The sequence below is a fragment of the Sciurus vulgaris genome, assembly GCF_902686455.1.
Source record: "Sciurus vulgaris genome assembly, chromosome: 4".
NCBI lineage: Eukaryota > Metazoa > Chordata > Mammalia > Rodentia > Sciuridae > Sciurus > Sciurus vulgaris.
Window position 1 is genome coordinate 171,313,937 of NC_136464.1, and position 17,706 is coordinate 171,331,642.

The window sequence follows — 17,706 nt, forward strand, 5'->3', positions numbered from 1 at the left end:
TGTATAGCGTTCATTTCCTCGTTTTATAGGTAAGTGGTGTTAAATTTAGGAGATTAAATAGCTAGCCTGAGGTGGTAGAGGTGGGATTTCAGCCCGCATCTGTCTGATCCAAAGAAAAAGATTTTCCCAGCATGCCACAGTTTCCTCCTTAAATATCCACCCACCAGGACCAGATGTGCATCAGCACTGGAGGGATAGCTGTGTACGGGAGGGCTGGGTGCCTGCCACACACCGTGGGGAGCCTGTGGTGAGAGGCAAGGCGTTAGGTCTTCCAACCCGAACCAGGTTATGACCTTCGCCAACTGCACCGTCTTCAAAGACAGGCAAAAACCCTTATTGTTTCCCCTCCTCCTACCCCAATAAAAGTAGTTCAAAAGCTGCAAGTTTGTGGAAATTCCCCAAGGGAAAGTGGTAAAAATGAGCTAAATCTCTGCCTTTGAATATCAGATAATCTCCATCCTGTCCTATCAGGGAAGATGAAACTGATCTCGCTAGATATATTTAACTATATTAGGAATAATTTCAAACCTAATCCAGGAAAAGATTGGTTTGCCAGATATAATCTAAATTAAGAAGGAAGACTTATTAAATTTCAATTGAAACTACTCATTCAATTAACACTTATTACAGATGAGGGTAGAACCCATTAGAGAAGAGCAGAAAGCGCTTCAGGTACTTAATTTTCTCCAGATAATTCTTCCTGAATCTATAGCTCAAATAAAGATGAAGAAAATCTAAGATGACAGAAGAGAGAATATAATCATTTCTGTTCTCTGGCTATTGAGTTTTAGTCTCCTCATCTGTAAAATGAGGGGTTGTTTATTCAAATGACTCCCTTCCAGCACAATATAGTTTTTTACAAGTATTATCCCTTGATAATTTGCTAACACCCATTCCATCAGGGATAAGTGGTATCTTAGTAATATCAAATGGAGAAAATCTCATCTTACAGATATGAAGGCATTGTTTAGGATTTAGTTCAAGCAAATATATTTTTATTCCAGTAGCATTTATCTTTCCATTCTTTGAGCCCCTGTACCCTTCTTAAAGCACCAAGCATATTATTCCTTGAGTTATGGTTATTTTTGTACTTATATTCTCCTTAAGTAACTTAAGGAAAAGAGTAACATCTTACTCATTCAAACATTCTGCAGAAAGTCTTCCAACACATCACCTTACCCATGGAAGAAACTGATGTTTTCCTGAGTGGAATTCAGAACATGAAATTATAGTGCCAAATACTTTAAAATGTTTTTGAAGCTAGTCTAGCGTTCTTTAGACTAGCATAGAGGTTAGGGCATATTTTGACTTCAGACAGACGTGGGATCTGGTTGCTACCACTTGTGTGACTTAAACTCAATTAACCCACACTGCAAATGAGCACCCTAATAGAACCTGCACATAGGGTTGTTTGAGGGTACAACGACACCGGGCATGTACGTGCTTAGCATGGGATTTTTTGAATCAAGACCACTCATAAAGGTTAAGCATCCTAATTTTCATTATTGAAAACATCTGTGATACATACAGTCTAAAGGGCATTGGTTTGTGTCTTGCCTCATCTGAGGGAGTCTGTGGGCTTATTCTGAGCATCCAAGATCAAAAGAGCAGATTTGATATCCACACCCCTGCATTGAATCCCATGCCTGTATGTCATTATTTCCAATGGCAGGTTATCTCTTGGAAACTGACCTAGATAAACATCTAAGGAGAGCAGGCTCCAGGGAAGAGCAGTTGCAGATGGTTACGTCAACAACCTGATTCTAGTCTGTGCCTACACTGTTGGCCACACCAGTACTACCACAGCAGAGATTTAGAGTAATTTCAGTGGCCTCTGCCCAATATCACATACTTACTACACTGAGGGAAAAAACAGTCTTGGTCTCTTCTGCCATATCTCTGAGAAAAAAAGCAAGTGACCATACTATTTATCAAATTTTACATTCTATTTCTACTCCTGTAGTTTTGTTTTTGAAGGAAAGAGTACATCTGAATGATGCTTGATTTGCAAGATTTCCTCTGGTTTATTCAGTTCAGAATTTATATTCTACCCACCAGTTTCACATATAACATTCCACCAAGAAATCGTGACCTTGGAACATCTTCTATTCTTTGAATTCTTCATCACTGTGCTGAAAATCAGGGTCTGTTCTATTTCTGTTTGTAACAGGACAAGATTCTTCAGAAACTAGATATGGTGGGGGCAGATAGAAAAAATACTTTTATACTATGTAAAATTAAGGTCTGAGAAAAATGCTTACAATGCATTTATAGAAAATGCATCTGAAGTAAGCTAGCTTTAACTTCCCTTCTATGTAAAAGAGATTATTTTTTTTTTTTTTTTTTTACTTTTTGGTGGTGGTAAAGGAAAACTCTTGATTATCTGTAACCTTTGGAGATTCATCTTAAGATTTTCTTTCACTTTAATTTCAGGGCAAAAGATGAGGAGATTTTATTTAATGTAGTCTACTCAAGAAGAGATGATTCGAAACTCAATTTAGTTTTTAACAGTGCATTCTTAGAAACAATAGCAGGCAAAATTTTCTGGTCTCCTGAAGGCCCCTTGTAAATGCTTCCTGCCTTAAAGAGGAGAGCTGCTTCTCTAGGCAGAGGGTTATTATGAGAGGGATTTCAGTGACCTCTGCCAGGTCTCACAAACGCATCCCCTTATCCCTAGCTCTTAGCATCTCCCTTCTGGGAATAGATGATGGGGCTTGTCCCTGATGGAGTTGTTGCCTCAGGAAGCCTATATTAGATATTCAAAAGAGCCACCTTGGTGGGGAAAACTTGTTAGTTGTAGTGTTTGCCAATTTTTTGTGGTCAAAGAAATTGACCTCTATGACTGATTTCCAGCTTGACATCACTGAGCTCAGAGTAGCGCACCATGATATAATGCTCCTGTCTTGCAGATACAACAGACAGGAGTAACCTCAAAAGCATAGAAAACAGCAAAATAATTAGAAAGGAATGCAGTGTTGGTATGGTACAACATAATTTTTAATATCTGCCATGCTTAACATCTGGCTTGCCAAATTCCTGAAAATCTAGCAAGTGATTTCATGAGCCAGTAAAAACTGGTTCCAGCATACCACTGCTAGCCTAAAAAGCTTTCTCTGTCTTAGGCCGGGTCTGTTGCCCCTCATGGGTGCTGTCCTCACACATCACACTCTAATTGCCTGATTTCTTGTCAGAACCCTCTTGAGAATAGGGCCATGACCAAAGCATATTTGTAGCACTTATCTTTGGTCATAGTGACACTCAACAAATTCTCTTAGAACCAGTCTGATAGAATTTACCTGTATATGTATATCCTGCAAAGTGATCTGAAAGAACTCCTTTAAACCTTATGAAAAAGTGCATATGAAACAGTCATTTAGTCAGACAGAGAGGGTTAGGATTTCTTTTCTCTGCATACCCAAAAATATGTTGTGTCCAGTTTCCTGTAACTCTTTCCTACTCACCATTTGGGAAGAAATATCCAGGTGCTCTACTGTTTAAGGAATGAAAAATTTTCAAGGAAAAAAAATCTTCTCAACTCTGTGAAAAGAATTTGCTTGTGTTAAAAAAAGCTTTTAAGAAGCAAGCGATATATCTTATTCTGAACCAAGCTCTGTAAGCATAAGTAAATTTTTGAAATCTTAAAACTGACATGGTAGCTGGCTTTGAAAACTGAAGCCAATGAAAAGTGGCCAAAACTAAAACTGATGACTTGACTTGATTCAGTAGAATCCAAAATTCTCTTAATAGAATCCTGAACCCATCCAGGGACCTAGAGTTTGCCAGAGAAGTTGGCCAGGAGACCACTGTAATCAATCTTTAAGGAACGTAAGGCATGAGTCAGGGAGAAGAGAAAAGGAGAAAGAGGGGGGTGAAGGAAGACAAAGAGAACAAAGACAAGAGATCGATCTAAGACAACAAGGTGAAAAACTATCTTCTTAGAAGGCAATCCAAAATGAATAAAAATAAGAAAATCTATTATTTAGAATATTTATATCACCAGTATGATGATTTTATAACTAAAGAAAGAAGTCATTGTCAAAATGTTTTAAGTTTGTGATCAGGAAAATAATTCTTAGGATATAAGCAGAAAGCTATTAGAAATAAAAAAAAAAAAGTGTGTGTGAACTTAGACTCTAGGGTACCAGTTTAATTTTATGCAGTGGTAATAATGTAGCTCTTCCTGCTACTATTTTGAATGAAATGTTTTTTAAATATTTTAAGTTATTCACATTTATATTGATATACAAACAGCCCTTCCCCTATGAGAAAGCACCTCCTGCACCCCACTCTGTGCGAAAGCTGGAGATAAGGTAGATTGGACCCTGGGGATTTAACCACTAAGTCACACCCCCCAGCTCTTTAAATTTTTTATATTGAGATAGGTTCTTGCTAAGTTGCTTAGGGTCTACATTGCTGAGGCTCACTAAGGCTCACTAAGTTGCCTTGAATTTGTGATCCTCTTGCCTCAGCCTCCCGATTCACTGAAACTATAGGTATGTACTACTATGCCCTCCTATTTCCCATTTTGACCAGGTGAGAATATTAGAAAGGATGGGTTTGAAAAGAGTCCAAGTTGTTTGCCACTTCCATATAAGCAATAGCTATTGCCTGAGTTCTGAGCCCCATTACAATCATGCCCCAAATCTGTGGTTTCATTTTCTGCAGTTTTAGCTATCACGGTCAACTGCTCTCCAAAAATATTACATGGAAAATTACAGAAGTAAACAATTGATAAGTTTTAAATTGAATACCATTCTGTGAAGTAACATGAAATTTTGTGCTTATGCACACAGTCACGCCCAGGACATGAATCATCCCTTTGCTCAGCCCAGTTTCCATACTGTATATGCTACCTGCCTGGTGGTAACATAATAACTATGTTGATTAATCAGCTGGATTCTCAATATCACAATACTTGTGTTCAAATAACTTTTATTTTACTTAATAATTTTCCCAGAGCATTAGAGTAGTGATGCTGGAAGTTCAGATAAACGAAAGAGAAGACATGAAGTGCTTCTTTTAAGTGAAAAGGTGAAAGTTTATCATAGGTATATATGTATAGGAAAAAATGTTTTATTTGAAGTTTAATACTATCTGCAAATTCGGATACCCACTGAAGGTCTCAGAACATAACCCCCTTAGATAAAGGAAGATTATTATATTTTAGTACCCATGGATCTCAGCTCATCCTGTTTGTCAAGTATAGTAACTATTATAGACTGATAAAGAAACAGAATTTCTCAGTTCTAGTTCTCATTTTAAACAAAATTGTTTAAAATTTTGTCTTTTCTTTGAGCTGATATAGTAAATGGAGTAAAGTTAATACCAAATGATTTTTTTTTACATGAAGACAAGATTCATTGTATTTTCTTAAAATTTTCCTCTTGTCTGAGAAAAAGTGTTCAACCTTGATTTTTGAAGAGATGATTGATTATTTGATAGAAAGTCGATAAAACACATAGCACAGTTAAGTGTCTGTCATAGACACTGAATGTGAATTTATTCTCTTTTCTTTTCTACTTTCTCTTTCTCATTACAGAAATTTGGATGTTAACTTTCCTTTAATAAATATTTACAAAATGGGGATATTATAACTAACAATTAACTTAAACATAATTTTTCATTCCTGAGTTTTTTAATCACATACTATGTGCCAGGAACTCTTACAGATTCTGGTAAACAATGATGAACAAAACATGTAATACCCTATTCTTCATACCTCTTAAATTATTTATGTATAATTCTACAAAGTCCATAGTTTAATTTATTGTCCATCATTTTCCTATTTAATTATAGATTGCTTCTGTTAAAATAACACACTTTTATACCTCATTTTTGATATCTTTTCTTTGCATCCTATCTTCACAACAGCCTTGAAAATTCAGGAGAATATGTTATACCAAGTGTAAGAACAAGTCATACAAGTGTAAGAAGAAGGACTGAAGCTAATACTCCACATTTTTAGACTTGTTTGTGACTATTGCTATGGTCCAAATGTATGTGTCCACCCAAAATTCATATATTGTAACCTAACCCCAAGTTATTAATGTTAAGAGGCACGGCCTTTTGGAAGTAACTAAGGGGTCAGTCCCTTGTGAAAGAGACCTGAGGGAGCATTTAGCACTTTAGGCTCTTGGGCCACATAAGGACACAGCAAAAAGGAGTCTTTTGAAGCAGAGAGCCCTTCACCAGACACCAAGTCACTGGAGCGTTGGTCTGTCCTTCACAGCTTCCAGAAGCATAAGAAATAAATTTCTTGACTTTGTAGATGACCTGTCCTAAGCTATTTTGTTCTAGCCACACAAATGGACCGAGACACTTGCCCTTGACACCACAGCTGTCAGTCGTGAAAAACAATGGCCACGCCTGGACAAATTATACACAGACCTGATTCAGAAAATATGTCTTCCATTTCCTTGGGTATAAACGTGACAGACTGGAATTCCCCAAGTAGTCATCTAATAAATAGCTCAATCATTAACACTGTAAGTTAACTTACAATGTTAGACTCTAATAAGTAAAACAATACTATTACTCTTGGAATATCAATGATTAAAGCTAGGCAGCATCAACTGTTATCTATATTTAATATGAAAGATTAGAGTTGTTTGCAAATTTCAAAATGGCACATGGAAATGGCAGCATCTCTCCCTCCCCACCCAGTATAAGAACCTGTTGAAAAGGAAGTGAGGAAATAGAACCGCTTGAAAACATGGAAACTGACACAGAGTTCATCGCCTCTCGGGTTGCCAGTAATAACTCTTGTGAGTGTATAATCAAACCCCCAAAGACAATGCAGGGATAAAGAAGACGGAGAGGGGTAGGCACAAAGCTTCATATGCACACCATGCTAGTTTCACAGAAACATTTCAAAACGCTGCTACGCTCAGGTTCTAAAGACTTATCTTTGGAAACTTAAGACACAGCACTTAAACCTGTTATCACCACATCCCCTGTCCTCTCCATCCCGCCCAAACTATAAAATGTCTCTTCATTCAGCACTTGCTATTTAATGTCAGCTTCTTTAATCTCAGGATGCCAATATACTTCCGAGACATTATCTTCATAATCCTCTTAAGAGAGAGGACTCATGAGCTAGACAGCTTCTCAAAATTCACAGGATTTTTTTTTTTTTTTTAGAGTCATCTAGGTAGGAAAGATAATTCCTTTGTACATCTGCAGCATTCGAGGGCATCATGGCTTCTGCATACTTGCTGGAGTTATCTAATTTTCCCTTCCCATATCCCTTGGAGGGAAACAGGCAGGGGGTAACACTGATTCTGTTTTTAAAGGGATACAGCTAATGATTTGTTCCACAATCAGGTGGCTTAGCCTGCAGCTCCCTCTTTTAGAAACTTCTGTTGAAAAGAGAAGATCTTTAGTGTCTAAAATGGTATTTTTTTTTTCTCAATTAAAGGTGGGAGCGGGCAAGGTGGCTTCCCTAATGCCTCTGAATTAATGCAGTTCTATATGAACAATTTCTGCCCCTGGCAGTCTGCAGCTACCTTTGTGGTATGTCTCAGAGATTGTCCTCTGGGATATCAGTCTAATGAGAACATCCTGGGAAAACTGGGGCCAAATAATTTTGGGAACCACACACTTAACCTCTTCCCCTTTGAAGAGTCCACGCCTGTGGAAGCCCTTGCAAAGGTACCTAAATTGAATTTGGCCCATGGAATCTGTTGCTTAGGTAACAGCTTCGAAACCCTGAAAATGATGTTTTGTGGAAAACATTTAAGAAGCATCACCCCAGACATCTTTTCCTTCACATTTCTGATTCAGAAAGCAAAATATTTAGAAAGTAGAAGTTAGAGAATGCTACATTTAACTAATTATTATTAGGCACTCACTTTCTAGATGTCTGGTTCTGTTTTCTACCTTATCCACTGCATGTTATCATCACAGAATATCTGTATGGTAAATAATATTATTATTCCCTGTGTTAATCAGCTTTCTGACACTATGACAAAAAAACCTGAGTAAAACAACTTCAAGGAGAAAAGGGCCATTTTGTCTGATGTTTTCAAAGGTTTCAGTCCATGGTCTCATGACCGTATCACTTTGGGCCTGTGGTGAGGCAGAACATCATGACAGGGAGCACGTGTCAGAGCAGAGCAGCTTACCTCATGGTGGTTGGAAGCCAAAATGGAGAGAGATTGGAAGGGATTGGGGACAAGGTATAACTTTCAAGATCATGCCCCCAGTGACCTACCTCCAACTAGGCCCCACCTTCTAAAGTTTCCACCACCTCCCAATAGCACCACCAGATGAGAACCAATCCTTCAACATGGAATTCTTTGAGGGACATTCCAGATCTACACAATAACATTCCTATTTGACAGAGGAGGAAACTGAGGCTCACAGAGGTCCCTCAAACTGTTGGCACAGCACGTAATCCTCAGCTCCATCCATCTGCCACCTATCTATATACTTTCCCCGGATAAATGCTACCAGTTTCAGAACTTTAAATTCCATCTTCGGGTTAAAAGTCCAAATCTGCATCTCTAGGACTGACCTCTCGATTTACCATCTCTCATTTAATCTAAGGCCCTTGCCTTCTCACTATTTTTCATCTATTTCCTCTCTTACTTAAATATTGGCATACTTAAACCTCTGGGCCTCCTGAATCATAAAACATTGTCTCTAACTATACCACTACAGTAACAAACTCAGAAAAGTGAGATAGTCCCAGAGTTTCTGCATAAAAATTCCTTTTGTCACCCACCCCATGAACCCCATATTTTAAAGGTACATTTTCTAGCTAACAGATTGCATGCTATCTTAGTTCATTCAAGCAGATATAGCAAAATACCATAAACGGTGACTTGTAAACAACAGTTCCTCTTTTATAACCCCATCCGTGAGGACAAGTCCTAGTGCCTCCCAAAGACTCCGCCACCTAATCCCGTAACATTGGAGATGAGTTTTCAAAGGAGGAGTCTGGGGAGGACACAAATATACAGACCATGATGCATGAGTATTATGGTTTAGATGTGTGGTGTCCCCTAAAAGCTCATGTGTGAGACAATGCAAGTAGGTTTAGAGGTGAACTGGTTGAGTTATGAGAGCCTTAACATAACCAGTGAATTAATTCCCTGATGGAGATTAACTGGATGGTAACTGAAGGCAAGGAGGGTGCTGGAGGAGATGGGTCATTGGGGACGTGCCTTCGGAGTTTATATTTTGTCATGGTGAGGAGAGCACTGTCTCTGCTTCCTGGTGCCATGTCCCCAACCTGCTTCCCACTGCCCCACTCTTCCGCCATGATGTTCTGCTTCACCTCAAGCCCCAAGTAATGGAGCCGGCCTTCTGTGAACTGAGACCTCTGAAACTGTGAGCCCCCAAATAAACTTTTCCTCCTCTAATTGTTCTTGCCAGATCTTTTGGTCACAGCAACAAAAAAAGCTGACCAAAATATGCAGTAAACATAAAAATTGTTAACTTCCCCTTCGTAGGTTATCTATGTTATGTGTTGGTTATCTGTTGTTTAAAATGTATTCTCCATATGAGACAAATACGTCACCAAGCCAAAGCAGGGTAAGTTGATGTGTGGGTACATCTTGCAAACACTCTCATTAGTTTTGTAGAATTCTGAAAAAAAAAATACCTCCTCATCCCTCAGCTTGGAACTCCACACTAACTAAAGAAATTTTCTTCCAACAATTCTGTTTTTCTAAGAGTATGATAGAATCTCTGTTAGGGGACCTTCAAGATAAGAAATTATTGTGACAAATTTTTATGTAGGTTTCCACCAGATTATAGGTTAAATGTTGTTTCCAAAATAATTAGAAGTCAGGTTTTCTTCTGTTTAGATCCTAGACCCAGCAGGCTTTGCAGTGAAGTGACCCTCAAAATCCATAGCCACCATAAATAATGGAAAGCTACTAGGCCAAATTAACTAATATGCTCTGTTATAATTAGCACCCTTCAAAACAAACAACAAAATGAAGAAGGTTTTTCTGTTATGATGAAATGTTTCCCCAGAACACTAATATTCTTTCAGGTCATTCCATGTTCCTTTGATTTAGCTTTAACCCACAAAGCCAGATTCTTCCAGAAGAGTGAATTAAGAGGGTCTGTTAACTATTTCAGTGCCTGGATTCATGAAGTCTCAGTAAGGCCATTCCTATTGTTTTGCCTTGGGCTTTATATTTTTTAAAAGTCAGCTGTCATTTTCAAAGCAACCCAAAATAGCATTCTCAACAGATCCCTGGAGCTCTGGAAATGTTAATGCCCTCCATCAACAATGACCTTGCCATAGGGAGGTGATTTAGGCACTAGGGAGAAAAGAGCCCACTATCTTTATCACACGGGTTTACACCATCAACTTCAGAAATTGTGCGAGAGAATAATCAATAGCGTGTTAAGGCCAATCTCGAGGAATGCCAAGACAAAGTACTCCTGCTCTGCAAAATGCTGAGCTGAAGGAGAACTTTTGAATACGACGAAAGAGAAATTAGCTGTAGTGGCAAAGCAAAATGAATTGTGTCTCGAGATAAAATTTGTCATTGGGAATGGCACTTAAGGGCTCTCTGCGTACTTCAGTGGAATCACATAATATGCATGGTGAAAAATGCTTACTTTAAAGTTAAACAACAAGGAATTAAATGACAAAACCAGAACAAATGCATTGTAAATATACACATGTGAGTTAAGAATTTGCTCACATAAATAGTCCTGAAAAGTTTACTTAAAAAAAAAAAAAAAAAAAAAATAGGAGAAAAATCACTCCCTATGTACGAATTGGAAGAAACGAAAGTTAAACTTCATCAAGATGTCCTGAACATGTGACTCTATTTCTTGTAAATCCAGGTAAGGTATAATCTCTGGATATCAAGCACAGGGTGGAAAGCTTCTAAAGTAGTAAAAGAAGTACTTGCACACTTGTCCAAGTGGAGTCACGGTGGAAAGGAGCCTGCATCTCAGTCCCTAAGTTCATTACAATAAGACACTTGATTTCCCACAGCAACCCTAATTGTGACATGAACAGCTGTCAACAAAATTAGAAGAAATTGTCATTATGTGGATTCCACCCACATTCTCTTGCCCTATTTCTACAGCCTTGGCCCAGGAGAATGTTTTCAAAGCATTCTTCCAGTAGAGGTTTTTGTTATTCGGAGGGGAGTCCCTCACAATATCTGGCTATATAGTCTAGACATGAAATACATTTGTCATGATAACACAGATCCCAAAGGGATATTTATTGAATGCCAATTCATGTGTATGACAACGTCTGGGGCACAATTTGTTTAATCCTGAAATGATCCTGTGAAGTAACTATTATAATCCCCATTTTTAACACAGTCGATTCTCATTATTTGTTGTAGAAAGTCAATACAAACACTGAATTAGCAAACACTGAACTGTTGTTCCTATGGGAAATATATAAGGTTAGGCTCTTAGGAGCCACTGGTCACAATGTTATCGTCAGTGCATTATTGCATGCTTGTTCTTTGTGTGTCTTTGTTTAAAGATACCTTATTTAATATATATGCTTGAATAACATACAATGTGTGATGTTGAACTTAGGTTTGAATAAAGCTTATGGGAAACATATTTTCTCCATAAGACACATCACATTCTTTTGTACTCAGGAACACAATATGGTACTCAGGCCTATTCTGGGGAGCCATTTAAACAGTGAAATCATTAAAAAAAAAAAAAAAAAAAGCACAAATATGTGATAATTATGGTATAAGGTAGACCACAAGAAGGACGCCAACCCAGAAGGCAGAGAGCATTGCTTTGTTCAACATCTGTTGCGACAGGCAACTGAGGCGGCTCAGATTTGTTGCCCCTGCTGTTCTGTGAAAGTATTGTTGAGCACTGATTTGGAGGTTATAAATAGATTTTAATGACTAGCCAAATTTGCAAATTAAAAAATCTGCAAATAATGAGAAATAACTGTATATGGTAAAATTAAGAGTCATAGTAGACCAGTCTGTCTGGGTAATTCTTCTGTCATGTTAGCGGTTGTACATGTTTAAATTTCAAACTTAGAATATACTGGAGATAAGAATTCCATGTAAATGACTGTACTGCACACTGCTGCGTCGCTATTTTAAGAGGAAACTTTCTTGACAGTAGAATGAATCGGACATCACTTTCCTATGTTCATGTGTGAACACATGACCAGTGAAATTCTACATCTTGTACAACCCCAAGAATGAGATCCTAATTAGAATAACTTATACTCATGTATGTATAATATGCCAAAATACACTCTACAGTCATGTATATCTAAAAAGAACAAATTTTAAAAAGTGAAAATAAAATAGAGGAAACTTTCTTCAGGTGGTTTTCTTTACCTTTCAATGGTTCTTTCCAGGTCTTTCAGGGATGTGGCCAGCCCAAACCTGCTCCAGCTCTCAGATCGGCCCGATCGGCTCCTGAAAACTTTAATACACGTTTTAGGCCCTACAATCCTGAGGAAAGACCCACCACTGCTGCAGGCACAAGTTTGGACCGGCTGGTGAGTCCTCTCGGGTAGATGTCCATTGTGGTTACCAAAGTCATTCATTCATTCTTCTAACTAGGTTATGGGATTCCAAAACAGTTGGTTGTGAAAGTCATCTCAATCTTTTATCTGCTCCTGTTCTTAATTTGAATGTTGAAAAGTAATAGGACCTCTCTTTTAGGTAACTAATTAGATTAAGAAATCTTATAGCTATTAAATCCAATGGTGCAGCGACCAAATGTTCAACTTCATATTTCTTCTGAAATATTAATTTGAAAACTGAATTACCAATTCTTCCAGAGATATAATTATAATAGCATATGTCTTATTCATCTGCTTCAGTTCCTTTCTTAAAATGATTATTCAACTGATACAATGTTACTTTATTATGACTTCCTATATGCAAAGTTTTCTGTTTGAAAGTTCCTGCCAAGAAACCCTAAATTAATGTTGTACCCTTTTTTCTTTCTTATATGTCTTTTAAAAAGGCAGAATCCTTAGAAATAATCATTTTTTGAGCCATTTAAGAGTGTTTCAGTCACTGAATGGTATCTATCGTTAAGAGCAATTTAGTTGGAGAAAACGACCATAAACTTAGTAAACACAATTTTCTGAATGTGTTTTAAAAACCAAATTTGGCATAAAAAATTCAAAGCTCATAATTTCAAAGAAATACTGCCTGATTATTTTCAATTCAATTTTCTCAATTTATAGTACTATAAACAGTTTATATACCTGTAATTGTTAGTACTGCTAATGTTGCTTTGCCAATTATCTTGATGTAAAATTAACAGATAAAAACCTTAAGGTCATAAAGCATTTGAACCACATCTGATTGTGCCATATAAATGCAGATCTCAAGGGTTGTGGATTATGAAAATTCTTTTATTAGTTGTTATTATAAATTACTTTATGATTTGAGTTAATATCCTTCTACAGTGTAGAACTCATAAGATTAAATTGGTTATGTTTGGCCTTGATGTAAGTACAGCTCAGCATTTCCCTCTATAAAAAAATCAAATGTACTTACAACGTAAAGGCTTATCCATGAAGTTTCAAAATGAAGGGGAAGGTATAGTCATTCACTGCTATTAACTTATTACTAGTTATTGGCCAATAAAGTTCTCTTCATTGTAGGGTCTGGAAAAGCTATGATATTTGTAATCACTTCAGCCTTCTCCAGTACCTTGCTTACAATTTTAGGAAAAGTTTAAAATTAGTCACCATTTTTCTTTTAAATAACTGATTAGCTGTGCCCAACAATTAGCCCATTGCTTTCAAGAATGATGGTTTTCCTTCGAATCCACGGTTTGGGATTTGCTTTACAAATTGCTTTGCATGTATTTCTAACTAGAAGCACAAATGGTGATTATAGGTTTGGTCCTTTTGCTTTCATCCCCCCCATTTTAGTTGACTCTGATTTAATCATTAAGAGTTAAGGCCTTTTGGTATTTTTGCAAAATCCAATATAAGAACTGGGGTACAATATAAGATGAATAAGTTTTATAAATCTGATTTACAGCATTGTGCCCACAGATAACAATACCGTGTTAGTTACTTAAAAATCTGTTAAGAGGGTAGATCTTATGTTAAGTGTTCTTATCATAATAAAATCAAATTTAGAAAAAGAACTAAAACTAAGGTCCATTATGTGCTTAGTTCAAATTGCATTGAATTTGAATAATGTAAAGGTATCTTTAACAACTAGTGAATTCTTTTCCCTTTGAAACAACATAGATTACTCTTATCCCCAAGAAAAATTAACGTCCACCCTTAAACTCTTAAGGAAGTAGATCAAGAAAACTATGTTTCTCAGGACAACAATATTTATGCAGTTTAGCATCATCTAAGTAAAGCATCAACACTTTGGGAGTGTCACATGATGTTTAAAATCTAATCAATATGAAAATTGGAATTTGAACCTTTTATAGAGACACTTCACTGGTAAATCTTCCAAAAGTCCCCAAATGAAGGGGCCCTGAAAAACACCAGCAAATAGCAAACTGATCAAGGATCTTCTATTTTATTCACCTCCCCAAAATATATTCTAATCAAATTTTTTATTAAAATAATTAATGATGGTTGATCATCAAACCATAAAGAAAAGCCAAGGGACCAGACATTGGGACCATAGGTATCCAATTAACAAGCCAGTTTTATTCTCTGACAACATATACTGTTTATCTCCTCATAGGTGTGAGTTCAGACTGTGTAAGTAAAATTTGCAGTTTTATTCATTTTTTAATTGAATTAAATTCTGATCCCTTCCCAAATTGTAAGAATTAGCAACAGCCAGCTGTAGGCCTACCTGAAGCTACTTTCCTCAGCTCCTAAGAATCAGAGGCTATTTCTACATCAAAAGAAGCTATACCAAGGTTATTCTTGAGAAACAGAAGCCAGGCCTGAAGCTAATACCAGAGTTTCCATTGGCAACCACTGGCTCCCCAAGGCCTTTCTCCCTTTAAGAGTTCGGTACAGTTCTGAAGAGTAGGAAGTGGAGTGATCCAACAATCAGACATGATCATCTTCGAGAAGCAAGCCATGGGGAACGAGCCAGATGGGTCTGTTCTCCATTACAGCCCATTTCAACTGTTTATAAACAAGGCTCGGGTTACCTACTCCTGTTTTAATTTTCCCCTGAAAAGATGTTTCCTGAATATTTATAAGAAGCATGTGTCCCAGAAAAAGAGGATAATTGGGCAAGATTTCTCTTAATTTCTCTGTTTCAGCAGATAAAATGCTTCAGAGGCCAGCATCAAAAGAATTCTCCAGTCACCTCACCCTTTTGCCAAAATGAAAATAACATAACTAGGGCTCTCGGAATGTCACTTCTTAATACCATTTAAATTAGTACCTATGGTATTGGCTGGATCTGTTGGTATCTGTTCTTATATCTATTGTTGTATAGCTATTTTTTATGTGAACTCTAATTTTGACATCTGTTTTAGAAATGACATTCCCAATCCCAAGCTGCTGCTTAAACATATAAAATAATTGAAAACATTCTCTTAAAAAATACATGAATTCCATCATTTAGCCTTTTTTAATATATATAAGGAACTTGGAAATTTCTTTATATCATTAGAAACCTTTCCATTGGTTCCTTGAGAGTTACATGGCCCTAAAACATTGTCAAGGTCATCCATAACTTTTGCCAAGCTCCCCTAAAATGATATGTGTTATCCAAGAACGAATGAACATATTTGTATAAATTCAGCTGTGATGGAAAGTCAGCTCATCTGAAAATAACAAACTTTTTTCACATTTTTTTATTAGTGCAGTATAATTGTACATAATGGTGGAAAATATCATAATCTTACTGCTAACAGCTATGATTTGTTACAATGTCAACTGATCCTGTTAACAGACTGGTTCTAACATGTTCCCATGTTCCCTTCTGCCAAAACTCACCTGAGCGCCCCTCTGTCCCAGTTGAAGCTTAAAGATTTTCATTTAAATAAGCCAGAGGTGATGATTTACATTCAAAAAGAGATTGGTTCTCTTCCCTTTCCTTAATTTTATACTCTGAATTCTCTTAAATAATTTGATGGAAAACTATGATATTATATAAAGTTCTGATTCACTGGTCACATTGAGTCCAAAAATAAATCAGCACAAGGTAGCTCGATGTTTAAGATCCAAGCATACAGAGGAGTTTTGAATTATCCTCTCCAAAAGGCAATTAGTTGTACAGCTCAGAAAATCAGAGCACAACGGGCCAGAAAGTTCCCGAACACACTGGGATGGAGGCTTTCTGTGACTTCCCTTCAGCTCTTTCATTAGAGCAAAAATGCACTTTAAATGGTGTCCCTTAGAGGAATATGTTTTATGAAAGTAAATTTTTTTAAAAATCCAGAGTTGGAAGTTAACTAACTCATCATATCAGCAATAATTTACACCCATAAAATCTCCTGTGAGTATTCCACTCCTGATGGGTGTGCAGATTTCTTGAACTGCTGGTTCCAAGGGAATTTGGGGCAGGGATGGGTGGGATGCCAACTTACAAAGCTGAACTTTATACCTGTGCTGTGCTATTGTGTATAGAATAATCTCTTTTTCTTTTTCCTTTAAATGTGTTTCCTCTTGCTTCCCAGAGGACGGTGTGGAGGACAATGCAGGATAGTGTAAGCACTGGTCTTCTTATTCTTCCTCTCATGCCCATTTGTCTTTGTACAGTCATTCTGGAGTGTTCTGAGAAACTCCACCTCCACTCTCCCTTTCCAAATGCTCTGGAATGCAGTGACCAGGGCATGTGGCCAACTTGCTCAGGAGTTTCCTTTCTGCTTGGTGTTTATGGTTACAACCATTTGGGTATTCTTTCCCAGTGGCAACATTTTCAATCTAATCTTTGTGTAAGCCTAGCTCATTTGGTGGCTGATTTAAATTCTATCCCAATGTTCAGACCATTGTCGTCTGCCTGAAAAACTAGCTCTTCCCTGATAGAATATATTGCCCTTTTCTTCTTGTGCTGAGCGAATAATTACCTCGCTAATAATAAGAACAAACCAACACCAGTTCTCATACATAAGGAGCTAATTTTTCTATTAGCTGGGACATAGAGAATTTAAGGGGTTAAGAAATAGTTAATGGTATAGGCTATTTACTCTTTCTAATTTCTACTTGAATCTACTAATTTCTTTGAGAGGAGAGAAGGAGGATTGGATGCTATTTATTTGAAAGTGTTTGTGTTAGTTAACTCTTGGGTTATCTTACTTAACCAGATTGTTGTCTGGTCTGATTTTTACAATGCCATCCCATAATAATAGCACTCCTTAATAAAAACTTGTACCCTACACGGCCTCGTGAACCCAGGAGAGAAGATGACAGTCTCCCTAGGGGCACATATTTATTCATGCAGCACGCCTGTGACATCATGGAGCTCATGTCTTCCTGGCCTTAAATCCAGGCAGTGCTAACAATGCAGTGTTGAAATCCCTTCTTTAAAAAATCACTTGTTTCAAAAGGAAATTATCCCCTGAGTAGTATTCCATTTGTCATTCCGTATCTCTGAGCTGAGGGCAATTTGGATGAGGTAAGAAAGTTAAGAGGTAAACCTGGAAAAGGAACATTCTGGAAGGGAAGACCTTGAAAAAGAGGCAGGAGAGACAGCTGGCCCAAGGCCTCCTGATGTTAAGTGGAAATGGGAGAACTTGTCACAGGTGAACAAGTTAAGGTTCTGTTTCTTTGTTCCAGTCGATAGCTCGAATCGCTCCAGCTCAGAGTCTGTACCTGCCCATCCCCACACACTT

At 37.4% G+C, this 17,706-nt stretch overlaps 1 protein-coding gene across 3 annotated transcripts in view; it reads left to right on the forward strand.

Moving 5' to 3' along the window:
• GPC6 (glypican 6) overlaps nucleotides 1-17,706 on the forward strand; it is a 1,180,914-nt gene that overhangs the window by 1,078,726 nt on the left and 84,482 nt on the right. For all 3 annotated transcript variants that reach the window (XM_079136560.1, XM_079136561.1, XM_079136562.1), the window contains exon 6: nucleotides 12,329-12,472. In XM_079136560.1, coding sequence (XP_078992686.1) covers nucleotides 12,329-12,472 — 144 coding nt within the window. The remainder of the gene's footprint in view (nucleotides 1-12,328; nucleotides 12,473-17,706) is intronic.